The sequence below is a fragment of the Lissotriton vulgaris genome, chromosome 1_1, assembly GCF_964263255.1.
Source record: "Lissotriton vulgaris chromosome 1_1, aLisVul1.2, whole genome shotgun sequence".
NCBI classification, from domain to species: domain Eukaryota; kingdom Metazoa; phylum Chordata; class Amphibia; order Caudata; family Salamandridae; genus Lissotriton; species Lissotriton vulgaris.
In genome coordinates, this window is record NC_141685.1 from 2137398898 (window position 1) to 2137412289 (window position 13392).

The following is a 13392-nucleotide window of genomic DNA, read 5'->3' on the forward strand; positions in this document are numbered from 1 at the left end:
AGAATTTACAAAAAAATAATAATACACCCTCAAAGTCACCTATCTTCGCCAACTATAACAGACTTTCGTAACGTCCATATTATTAGACAAATTTGTAGGAAGGAAGAAAAAAAAAAAAAAAAAAAAAAAAAAAAAGGAGCCATGCATCAGCTTTGCACCTGCCTTGAGTCCAAAGATTTGACCACAACATCTACACCGAAGCTTCTTCCCTGGATGTACCCAATCTACTCGAACATACATTAAGGAAACATGTACCAAATTAGGTGGTCAATAAAATGCCCATTAAGTTAGTTGTATTTAATGTGTGGTATTTATATAGCGCAAACCTGTTGCCAGCTAAGTTGGCAGTAGAGTGCTTCAATAACAACAAGAGTAAAATATGTTCTCGTAGTAAATAATGACATAGAAATGTCTTTAAGATATGTACTTTTAAATCAGAAGGGCAAAAAGAGAACGAGATGGAAAAAGGAGTGAATAGATCAGTCAGAAGTTAAAAGTATGAAGTCAAGATAATTCCAAAGTCCTACATTAGACAAGCAGGTCCACAGCACTCTAATCTAGGAAGAGTTATCCATAATGGCAAAGCAGAAAAAGTTTGTTTCCTTCCTTCTAATTAGGGTAATCTTGCAGACCAGTATTGATCTAATTCTGTTAGCAGGAGCCAAACAAAATGATGATGTTAGCGAGGAGACAGAAGGGCTTATCAAGCCTACGGTAATACACCCAACCCTAAAAACAAGCCAAGCTGTTAGAGAAAAGCACTGAAGTGCTGTGGTTTTATTTCTCTGTCTGGCAATGATGAATTCCATTCTTCTTGCCGCAACCAATCTTGGGTTGCAGCATGAAGGATGGGTTTCATCATTGCCAGAGCAAGAAGGTGTGCTACAATAACATAACTCAGGACGATTTGATATACTATAGACAGCACAAAAGTCCTAAAGTCTTCTATTTAATTCAATGGTTTGATGTTGTGAAGGAAGCATACTTGCTAGACGTTGAAGTTGCATTGGTACACAAGAATCCAGCACAAGATCCCAGGATGAGGCAACAATGGCAAGACTGTATGAAATGCCAAGCAAATTAAGGGAGTTAAGCCTGTCTCCAACAGACGAATAAGGAGCACAAATAAGACTTCATGAGAAAGACCTAATTCTAAAGAAGATATGGTCCACGACACCTTAATACAAAATTCAGTTTACATCAATTGTAGAGAATCAGGGTTATTTGTTGCTCTCAACTGTGTAGAGAATTTGCAATGGCTGCATGCCCATCATCATCAGCCTTTACAGCGTTACAATCCAAGTACGTCAAACAACATACAGAGCTGCACAGGTTTGCTGCAATATCACTTGTATAGTAAAGAATATTTAACAGGATACAATTAAATACCACCTAGCACCAAATTTTTTAATTAATCATCTGCAGAATTAGCCTTCCAATTCTTCAGTGGTAGGTACTTGGTCGAAATAGTATAGCTGTAACAATGGGCCACTTTTATATAACAAAAGGGATCATAGCTGGGCCTCAATATTACCATATGAAAGGCATAAAAAAGACAATAGTTTACATTTCTACTTTCTGAGTTTTGAGTCACAGCATAGGAGGACACTCTAGTGAAATATACACAAACTCTTGTTGATGAAGAGCCTTAATACATAGAATGAAAATCATTTGAGTGTGTATATATATAAATGGTTAGCTGACTTTTTGACATTCGAATATGCCTAAGCCCAGGCCGACCAATTATATCAATTAGAACCTTATTTATTTATTGAGGAGTTTTATATAGCGCTAGCCTGACCCGAGGGTATCGGATCGCTTCACAACAGTTTGAGCAAGATTCTTCTTCCTTTATACTTTGCATAAGCCCACACTAATTTATTGAACTCTAACTCGAATGTTCTCAACTCAGTGGACCAGTGTGCACACACTACAAAATATCTTTAATAAAAATGTACAGAATCTTGCTTCACTGAAAGCATTTTCTTGCCATAGAAGTATTTACTTCCCCAGTTAGATAGCAACGTTATATGCCAGTAAAATACTTAGCTCGTCCAGCATGCCTGTAACCAGCGAGTTAAATCCACAAGGTAGAAGCTATATAGGCTGAGCTAATTGCTAAGCAGATTTCAAGCACTAGCTTTCTAAGGAATCAATAAAGTGGGCAACATCAGTTGCCCATCTCAGCGCTTTCCTAATATAGGACTTAAGTGGTAAAAGCCAGACGATGTAGTGGATGAGGACTTGCATCGTTTAACCAAAAATCAGGTGCTAGCTAAAGTGAGATCTTTGAAGCTTCTGCAGGATATCTCAGAAAGTGTCACTGCACATTTTTTAAACCGTATTAAATCGTCGTTTCTGTTGTGAGAGATTATGTGGGTTACTCCCAATTGCTATTTCATGGACTCAGCTTGTTTACCACAGCTGACTCTAGTGAGTATAGTGCATGGGTGCGAGTCACTAACCTGATATCCCGAGAGTAATTTAGGGAATATTGATATTACTAACCAGCGCATGCAGGGGCTCCTTCTCAGTCACCCCTGGGTGGAATCTATCGAATCACTATATTAGGTGCAACAATTAATTAAGGTATGCATTCCATATTTCATTCATTTTATCGCCATTACAGAGACTAGGTGCAGAAACCCAAGACAGGATAAAAGCCCTACACTCGTCGCTCCAATAACACACAATAAGCACCAGGTAATTCAACAGTCCCCCAATTAAGCTTTCTCCCACAGTATAGCATACAACCTGTACAAAACATGTGCTTCAACTCCTCGTATGGGGCACTACATAAATTCAATTACATCTACTCTTTTTTTTTTTACATTTGCATTGACGCGAGGTTGCAGCTTGCTAAAGAGAGATCACATACATTAAAAAAAACGAGCTGCTACAGTTAGCAAAGCCCAAAAACATGCTTTCCTTTAAAACATCAGTAGATTGGCTATATAAAACAAAAGGAGAGGAAGACAGTAAGCTTGAATACAGGTAGTTACCCCTAAAGTACACCCACGTGGCTTTCGAAATCAATTGACTTAGGACAAAATAGGTTTTATGTCTCTTGTAGTTGTTATGCCTTTTAGGGGTTCATATTTAAAAAAAGATACACACCCTCGTTCCCGAGCAGAAAATATTAAAGGACTCATGAATATTGGACCACTGGCAGGGAAATCGGAGGAAGCCTGAACCGTCAGTCCTGGGTTTCTAGAGACTGCTGTTCTAATGTACTCTAAAAATGTCTATCTATCCGGCTGTGGAAAGGATGTGTGTGAGCGGCTCTATGTCACGGAATCACAATGCAATTGTATCACACTATTCGAATCATTGTAGTTTCTGAGACGCACTACAAGGACTGTAGCAAAACATGTGGCATGTAAAATGATACATTCAGTTGTTACTATGTAAATTCAGTGTGTGAAGCCATCCGATAAAGAAAGAGAATAAACTCGAATTGTTATTCTCTTTAAAAAAAAAAATTAAATGGGGCATGTGCAGAAATAAGTTTGCAATCCTTGACTCCAAACCTCACAAATGAGAGAATAAATGTTACTCATGACATAAGATCCGCAACGTCACTGCAGAGTCCATTCACCCCTGATTGACATACAGAACAAATCAACGGACCCCTTCGTGAAGCAGCCAACGTCCAAATACACACAACTCTCCAACTCCAACCACAAGGCAAGGGCATTCCCACCGACCTATGAAATGTGTAATTAATCGGTAAAGCTGTCTGGGCATCCGACTCAGAATTTGTATACCTACAGCTGTGTGATTAAGGCAGACTTCTAAACTAAAAATTGGCCAAAGCAATGAGGCCAAAGCAGACTCTAGTATGCAATGTAAACTTCAGAACCACGTTAGATTGTACAAAGGACGTATGAAAGTGCTTCAAGGTCCAGCCAATGGTTAAAGTGCACGATTCAAATATAAGCAACATAAAACAACATTCTAAAGTCCTTTCACGAAACATTTGTCTCATATTCATCTCATTGTCTAGTATGACAAATAGGTGGATTAAAAAAATATACATACGTTTGATATAGGAACGCACCATCATTGCCCCCATATTGGCGTCCAATATAGACACACTTGGAGAGGGTCCTTGGGTACAACTTTTCGCAAGACCATTGATACTAATACGCCCAGGGGGCCTTTACATCCGGCCCCTGGTCAAACAGCAGCACTGGGCTGCTGTTTACTAAGCTCAGCACTAACAATAAAAATATGGTAAATAAACAGTCAAACATTTATTTAAAGGTTAATTGATGTTAAAGAAAGGATGTAATTAAGGAGTCCTGCACATCTTAACTTTACCAACACCTTCATTTTTTTAAGGACATCATCCAACAAAAGTATAAACACATGACAAAGTCTCTTCAAAATTAAAAAAATATATTTAATTAAAATGCGGAACCACCTTTTCACCTTAGTACATCAGATCATACAAGTGCACTGAAAAGTATTAATTTGAAGGTGACAGTTTTCCAAGATTTAGAAACATTAATCCCTCCACCCCCACACCACCCACCCCCTCCTACCCCACACACCCCAACAATAATTCCAATAGTGAACTAGAGGCAAGTTAGAAATTTTAAAGTATAAAATAGTAAAGAGACTTATGAAATTCCCAGATCCCCCCCAACGGCTACTGATTCTACGGGATGCCGATGCGAGGAGCTAGTGGATTTCTTCTCTACCAAAATTCAGGGTATACTCGATCTCTTCACACCAGTTAAGAATGATCACTTCCATATACAGCACAAAACAGAATCCCAGAAGAATCCCCCCACACTTAAATCTTACATCTCACCCACGGAGGAACTCATTCACCCTATCCTTAACAAGATTAAGATGGCTCTCCGTTGGACCCGGCTCCTTTTAACATTCCTAAATCTGCCTTGCCCGTCATAATCGCTCCCATAGTCAACCTAGTCAGCTCCTCTTTAGAACAGGGTTTAGTGCCCCAGGATTGGAAGATTGCTATGGTAAAAGCATTCCTAAAAAAACATCTGGACCCGGGAGATTGGTCAAATTATTGTCCTATATCCCTTCTCCCGGTGCTTAATTTGAGCAGGTGCTTTCAGGTGCTCAGCACCTGCACTTCTTTCACAGGGCCGGGGCTACAATTTCGGAACCTGCAGGTGGTGGTCTCAATATTAATTGTTCAATTCAAAATAAAAAGAACAACATACATTGAATGGTGACAGGCTGGGAAATGTTCATAGGCAGGCCGGCATACGCCTATCCAGGCAGGCATGATTGAGTTTCACCACGTTAGTGAAGATGTCATCATGCTGATCAAAAATCCATGAAGTCATCGACAAACTATGGCTTGTATTCTATTCTCCTAGTCTGCTGCACCCTGACACTACCTGAGCCTAAACCTCCCATTGGATCATTTTAGCTGGGGGCTGGCTCATGATGGAGTTGAGGCAAGGAAGCTGCTAGAGCGCATTTGGAACTTGGGAGTGAGGGCTCTTAAGGAAGAATAAATGAAAGTAAGTGTGGTCTTTCCACTTGTTGCGTAGCCAGAGTAGCATATCCGGCAGCATTTCATTGCCGCTATCCTCATTGTGCTCGATGCGGCTGTGGCCCAACACAACTTTTGTGCGCCATGGTGACACCAGTAGAATCTGTGCGCTGCACCCCAGCATGGTAATTGCTGAGCATGAGTGAGTCCAGTAGGCACTACAGCCATACTTACAGGCATTGGCAGCATTTCTGCTGGGGAAGATGCCTGTGCTGTAGCAGGTAGGGTCACATCAAGCTGAGCAGTGGATGCCGATGCCCTCGCCATACCTGGATCTACTAATTACAGGTAGCACTAGCAGTGGCATGGCCTGCTGTGCTCAAGCAGTCGCCTGTTCCGCAATAGACCCAGTCATACCACACTGATTAAAATATGCACAAAAGCATTTTCATTTGGTGTACATTTTGTTTTTGCACTCCGTGTAGGTAAGAAAGTAAAACACGTAATCTTCGGCTTCTTTAGGAATGACAACAGGAAAACGCAGAGTTCAAAATAGCAGGGACATGTACAGGCTTACGACAGGGGGTACAGGCAGCAGCAGGGTTAGAGATGAGAGACAGCAAGAGTAAAGAGGAGAAGAAGCAACAAGAGAGGAGAGAGATAAAATGGAGCAAAGGAGAAGAAAGGGAGGAGAGCAAATCAGATACAAAGAGAAAGCAGCCATGATGTGAAGAAGACAGCATTGAGAAGAGAGAAGATAGAATGAAAGGATGTGGAGGACAGGACTGAGGAAAAAAAGCAGACAAATGATAAAATGGAGACATAGCTAATCACTGCTAGAGAGTGATAGTTAAGAGCCAAGATCGAGGGGAGAGAGAGAGCAGAGCATGGATGAAAGTGAAGAGAAAAAAGGGAGGGCAGGGCTAAAATGAATAGAGGGCAAATCAGAAATACAGGGTGTGACAAAGATGATAGAAAACAATTAGAGAGGTGAGAGGATAGACTCTTAGAGCAAAGACTTTGGGGACCTCCTTGGCAAAATTTTCAGCACCTGCACTTCTTTTTTTACAAATTAAGCACTGCTCCAGGGTATTGGTAAGGTAGCAGAGAGACATGTGAACCGTCAACTCTCTGCATATCTTGAAACCTTTAAATTACTCCATCACTCCCAGACGGGCTTTCGTCCAGGACAGGGCACGGAGACTGCACTAGTGGCAGTGGTGGAGGAATCCAGAAAGATCCTGGATTCCAGAGGGTCTGTAGCCATTATCCTTTTAGACCTCAGCGCAGCCTTTGATATGGTAAATCACTGTATCCTTCTATTACGGCTCAAAAAACTAGGAGTGACAGACACAGTCCTCTCTTGGCTGGAATCATTCCTCCAAGAAAGATACTTTCAGGTATTTGAAGGCAATACCTATTCACGACCACGCACATTGCAGGTGGGGTTCCTCAGGGCTCCTCCCTGTGCCCCACTCTCTTCAATGTGTATATGTCCCCGCTGGCTGAAATAGTGGCACCTTTTGGAATACAACTCGTTAGCTATGCAGACGATACTCAGCTCATCGTGGCATTGAACCAGCAGTGCCAGCCCCCACAAACCTGAGCTCATGTCTTTAAAAAGTCACGAGTTGGATGAGTCAGTCCCATTTTAAACTCAATGGCGACAAGACAGAGCTCATGCTGCTGGGTCATCATGCAACCTTCGCCCCACTTACTCTGTGGCCGCCATGTATGGGATCGGCCCCAATTCCGAAAAAGGAAATAAAGAGTCTGGGCTTCTGGCTTGACCATGAGCTCACTTTTAGAGCCCAACCCAGGAAAACAGCGGCCACCTGCTTTGGCCTGCTGAGGTCAATCCGGAAAATACTGCCCCTATTACCGGAGAATTCTAAAAAGATCTTAATCCAAACCCTCATTCTAACAAGGCAGGACTATGGCAATGCCCTTTATTTAGGAGCACCTACCTCAGTTATTCACAAACTACAGATAGTACAGAACTCAGCAGCATGACTCTTCAGAGGCACTAACAACCACTCCTCAGCCACTACACTGGCTCCCCATACAAGAGCCAATTCATTTTAAAGCTCTATTGTTCATAGAAATTTGCAGGGCAAAGGTCCACCTATTTTTACGAACCTTGTTAAACACTACAAAGCCACCAGGACCCTTCGTCCTAACACCCTTCTTCTAGCAGAGGTCCCCAGAATTAAGAAGGCTCGTACAGGAGGTCTTCTCTTTTCATATAATTCATCAAAGCTTTGGAACTTCTTGCCTCTTTCCATCTGCCACGAAACCAACCATTTGGCGTTTCGCAGGCAATTGGAGACATGGCTTTTCCCATAACTCCATCTGCTTCCTACGTTAAGTCCGCAGCGCTGGGATGCTTTCGGGTAGCCATGCGCTATATAAGTCAATTCAATTCAATATGCACTCTTTGGGTGGCCTAGGCACCTACTATACATAAACAACATTATAGTTTACTAAATCAAACATAGGAAAATGTTTTGTGAAGAGCACATCCAGACGTCATGTAGTTTGAGATCCTCTTATATGTGATATGGAAGAAAAAGAAAGGAAATTAAATTAAACAAATGTAAATGTAGGATACTTGTAAAGCGCACAGCTGCCCATCACCGGGGCGTCCTGGCGCTGTATAACGCTGTGGAACCCTTCCTAGCTCTCCCTGTGAGATGCCCCTCCTGGGCACCCCCAAGGTGAAGCCCGGCATCCCAGTGTTGTAGGGGCCGTTGTGGAGATTAAGCAAGCTATTGCCCAGAGTTGCAGTGTGGGACCCCATGATTAGAGTAGGCGCCGAGGCTAGTATTATCGAGTCCGCAGACAATGAGCCCAAGACCCTGCCGCTTCGGGAATTGAACGCTGTTCCCGGGCCAGACCTCTGCATCAGGGTCTGCCACTCTAACCATTGAGCCACACTTCTCCACAAATTCTAAACAATTGCCTAGGATCACACAATTTGGTAAAGCGGTGAAGCAGAGATTACTCCCATGTGTTCTGGTTTCACATTGCTCAATTCAGCAGCTGGATGTATAGGCTTCACTTACCCTACACCCACCTTACTGCCAACCCCCTTTGAACTCCTCTCGCACACCCGCCACCATCAATGCGGCCATCGGACATATCACAGCCCAAACGTTTTGGACCCTGGGAAAATGTTTGCTAGTACCCATGTGCTAGACCTTATGGGGGCATTGCTGGGGAATGGATCATTGATGGCTGGGAGGGGGGGCTGGTGTGCACGCTTACAGGTAGAACTAGGATACTTAACTGCCAAACAGTAAATAGCAAAGAATTGGCTGAATGCTGTTCCTCCGAAATTCGGCGAGTGGAAAGGTGGCTTGGACAGATGTGCATTACAGTAGAGAAGGCAGTCTACAGGGTCAGAGACTGCCCAATTAAATAACAGAGCATTTGGTCTACAGGGATACAGCACAAAGAGGCCTGGTGTCACTGTAGAAGAAACAGAGGGGATGGGCAAGATGTTAGAAGATTGCTTTGCAGAGATACATTTGGGCTCTGTGATGGGGGAAGGGGTATTTAGTGGCTCAGACTACAATGAACTCATATTAGAAGTGTTGTTATGGAAGCGTACATGGACCATCTATGTCAATATAATTTAGCAATATACTCTCTAATAAGGATTGAAATGCTCATAAAATGTTTATATAAAAATCATGAAAAATCAGGGGTGTGGAATTTAAATACTTGTCCATGGTCTGGCGTGGACTGTGACCTTTTCTGTTTATTAAAATTCTGTATCTCGCTCTGTATCGGCAGGCTTCACTGTGAGTGACAGCATTTGGCTCTTTCGCAAGGAGCATATCGGCATACAAGGTCGTTTTTTTCTGTGCCAGTAACTACTGTGGCAGTGTGTGGTTTTTGTGACCAAAAACCTATTTTTGCTTTTGCCAATGTTTGTTATAACAGAGAGGGCCTGGCAGCTCCCACGCCAATAAGGTTTTGAAAAAAAACATGCCAAAACTAGTCACACATTGACAAAACTAAAAAGCTGACCACAAATTTCAGACATACTAGCTTTGCCAGTGCTTGTTTATTTTTGTGAGCAACAAGATGAGGGCAGAGGCTGATAAGAACCGCACTCAACACTTGAATAGAGTCCTAAAGTAACTAATGGTGCATGAAACCAGGGAGTACTTCCCTCTCTACTCCCCACAATGTAGGCACTAGGCCTACCAAACTTTGAACACAAAAATGGTTCCAGCACTCTATACAATGATGTCAGAGTTTCTTGTTATAATCAATCAAAAAATTCAAGTAATTCAGCACATACGGAATAAAAAAGTATCCAAGTCCAGAGTATATTTTTCTTTATCCCAATGTTCTTTATTTTTCACAAACAGATTCTTTAATTTATAAAGTTTTGATTGCCACACACATTTTGCTCTTGTGAGGGGGTGTCACCTAGTTTTAGAAATATTGTCTCATGTTCACAACAATATGCTTTGACATGTATTTGGATACTGTAAATGTTTTTCATATTGAATCATTTATGCATTTGAGCCAATGCTTTTGCGTACTTTGTGTCTACAATGGTGAGCAGGTTCCAATCATGTAAATGCATTTGAATTATATGAATGTAATGTTGTGAATAGAGTTAGGCTACATCATTTTTAAACACATATTTGTATGTTTTCTTAATAGCCCTGAAGAGGTCTCAAGAGACGAAACGCATTGGCTATGATGAATGAATTTGTGAAGGAAGAATCTGTTTGTGAAAAATAAAGAACATTGGGATAAAGAAAAATATACACTGGACTTTGATACCTTGTTTATTTTAGTTTCGCATAATCTTAATGAAACTGGTTTGACAGATTTTCCATTATGAATATTTCTGGGAAATACTAGCATGCATCAACACATTACTAAATGATGATGCAAAGAAATGGTATCTGAAATTTTACAGTAGTTTAGCAAAATGTTTTATTCTTGCTTTCAGTTTTTTATGAACATTTTATCAGAAAGCAAAGAATCACCAATCTTGCTTTCAAGCTTCTGCAAATATTTGCATCAAATATGAGAGCATTATACATAGCCTCATATGGCTAAACTTTGAAAATGTGTGTACGCATTTTTATACTGGAAACACTGTCAGTAGAGCAGTTGGAGCTTACAACATTTAGTTAGAGCGCTCACCCTAATAATAAAGGCTATCAATTAACGAACCATAAGTACAAGTTTAAAACAGCAGCATACATGGTGGTATTCAGAAGAATACACAACAGGCAAGAAAACCGCGTCGATGGCTGCATGAGTCATGCATGCTTTGCTACAGAGTGCCAAACCCAGAGCCCAAAGCAGCGCGGCAGAAAGGTAAACTTCCGTCTTCCAGCTCCGAATCTTCTTCTGTGAGCTGTGAAGTTGTACAAACACGGATGTACATGACTTCCTTCTGCTGGTACCTGACAGCACACCAGGCCCGGTGCCCCCCGCGCAGTGACAGCTGCTGGTTCCCAGTGTCAGAAACACGCGCACAGACCTCTGCGAGGACTGAGGAGACGTGTCACTAGCAAAGTTCAGCTTCCTGGAAGAGGAAGCCGGGAAAGGTTGGCATAGTGTGGGCACTCGGCGGCAGAGCGTCCACCGAAGCCACGAGGTACCGGTCAGGTCTGGAAACGTGGACAGCACTGTCAAAGTCCACCGTCAGGACGCAGAAAACAAACTCTGCAAGGGGGTGTCGGAGGGGAGGGGCAGAGTCTAAAACACAGACCAGTGAGAGGAGTGTGTGTGGAACCTTAGACATAAACAAAGGCTGCAGAGGGAGCCCTGCACGGAGCCGAGGGAAGGGGGTCAGTACGAATGGACCCCTCCAGGTAAAGACAGGGCTGATGCAGAAAGACCACCCAGGAAAGTAGATGACGGACGCTGATAGATATATAAAAGAAATGGAGGACACTGCTTGAAGCTCCTAACCACCGCGTCTTCGGTAAGAAGGGATGTAAATGGGAGGATTGTCTCTTTTTGGAAACAATATGAACTCATGTAAGGACACAACAGCATTCCAGGTAAATAAGAAATTGTTTAGGACGTTCTGGGTAACAGACGTGAGCTTTCTCGCAGACCCCATAGTAGGATCAGAGAGTTCTTACAGACTCTACAGGTAAGAAAGGGACTGCTTTGGGGGCATCGAGGTAAGTACTGGGATTCCTTATGCCCCACACGGGGCATTATCAGGAGGTTAGTGCTTCCCTAAGGAACTATAACGTGAGAGCTGTTCTGAAATCCCCTGGTAAAGGATGTGATGGGGATCCCAGGAGTAAGATCGGGATGCTGCCGAGCCACAGGTGTAGCAGCTGTTGCTGAATGGCGCTCAAGTAACATTAGTGAGCCCCCACCGCCGCCAGCGCAGCCGCTCACCTTGTTGGTGGGCTGGGAGCGGAGCCGCTTGAAGATGGTCAGGATGTCCTGCTTGCTGGGGTCGCTCATAGCTCCTGCGCGGTGTAACTTGCTCTGGCTCTGGCAGCTCAGCTGAGACCCGATTACTGGAAGCTCGGCAACTTCCAATGGGGCGCAGGCAACGCCACATCAACCATCCCGTGACGTCAGCGGGCGACTCCCCCGGACACGCTTCAACCTCGGAGGAGGCGGAGTCAGGCTGTAACTCTAAACATAGAAAGAAGACTCAGCAGGGAAAGTTCAGTGGTGAGTGCCAATAAAAACAAAACGGCCATCTTGTAATGGCAGCCTTACTCCAGTGACTTCGAGACGGGAGTGAGAAATGAGTTCCCGATAGTGTATGAATATTAATGATAGTACACAAAATGTTTTTTTTTAACAAGGAAACTATATAATTGTTTTAAAGGACCAATAGATGCATTGATCAAAACCACAATAACGTATTACGTTGCTAGTTATGAACAGTTTATTATTAGTTACAACTGTAGCTACTGGCTTGCGTGTAAAACATGTACCAAACTGTCGCTGTACTGCCGCGTTTATGTGCAATATTTATCCAGATGGCGTGGTCGTACCTGCCAAGTTTTCAGTTTGCATATGTGTCACATTTCCAGTTCTGTGGTTTGCTTATGAGTGATATATTAAGGCCATATGAGTGGCCCCATTATAGTGAATTGAATAAAGCAGTTATAACCATGCCATAACATAACATCAGAAAAGACTAACTTTTCGCAAAAATGGTTTAGAAATTGACTTATAACACAAGAAAACAAAGTGATGTATAAAATGCAAGGACTAACAAGGTATCAGTTTGTAATTGCACTTATACAGTGCTTACTACCCCTGATAAGGCGCCATAGCGCTTTTTGGAAAGTAGCACGTGTGGTATCTCCCCTTTCATTCCCCCCCGGCGTCTCAGCGTGTGATGGAGCTGCTCGCGATGACATCACTTAGAATGTCATCGCGACCAGCATTCCAAGGCGAGAGCCGGCGACAGTATGTGAAGAGGCTGTTCAAACGTTGGGCTGTGGCTGAGGTCGCAGTAGATTCATCTTGAAAATAAAGACTCCTGTTTAACTAGCCGTGACGTCTTTGTCATCATTGATCGTCACTACACTGGCGACGAGGGAAAACACTTGAGCGACCTCAACACGCCCGGAAGAATGTGAAAATTACAGCTGACTGGTAGCAGAAAGAAGAATCCCCACGGAGTGAAGAACAGCTGACTAGGAAGCACCCGGTGACAGAAGAGGCTGACCGCGTCGTTTTGGAATCTCCTGTAGGAGAATAAGCAGCGGGGTCGTGAGGTGAAACGAACAAAGAATAAAGAGAGGGGCGACGACGAGACTGTGAGTAATGCCAAATTGGAGTGAGAGAGAGCCCACGGCTAACAAGCGGGAGAGCGAAAACGGCTGTTGTGGTGATGTGATGAGAAAGGGAAACCACTTTGAAGTACGTAAAAGCCTCTGAAAGTGACT

The 13392-nt window shown here is 43.0% G+C and overlaps 1 protein-coding gene across 6 annotated transcripts in view; it reads right to left on the reverse strand.

The window, feature by feature from the left end:
* The window catches only part of ARFGAP3 (ARF GTPase activating protein 3), a 520570-nt gene extending 508471 nt beyond the window's left edge, over window positions 1-12099 (reverse strand). For 2 of the 6 annotated variants that reach the window (XM_086922107.1, XM_086922088.1), the window contains exon 1: window positions 11876-12070. In XM_086922107.1, the coding sequence (XP_086778233.1) occupies window positions 11876-11944 (69 nt within the window). In that variant the 5' untranslated portion in view covers window positions 11945-12070. Of the gene's footprint in view, window positions 1-10920; window positions 11148-11875 lie in introns of those variants that run through there. The other 4 variants (XM_086922080.1, XM_086922097.1, XM_086922125.1 and 1 more) reach the window with 4 other exon arrangements.
* Between the last annotated feature and the right edge of the window lie 1293 nt (window positions 12100-13392).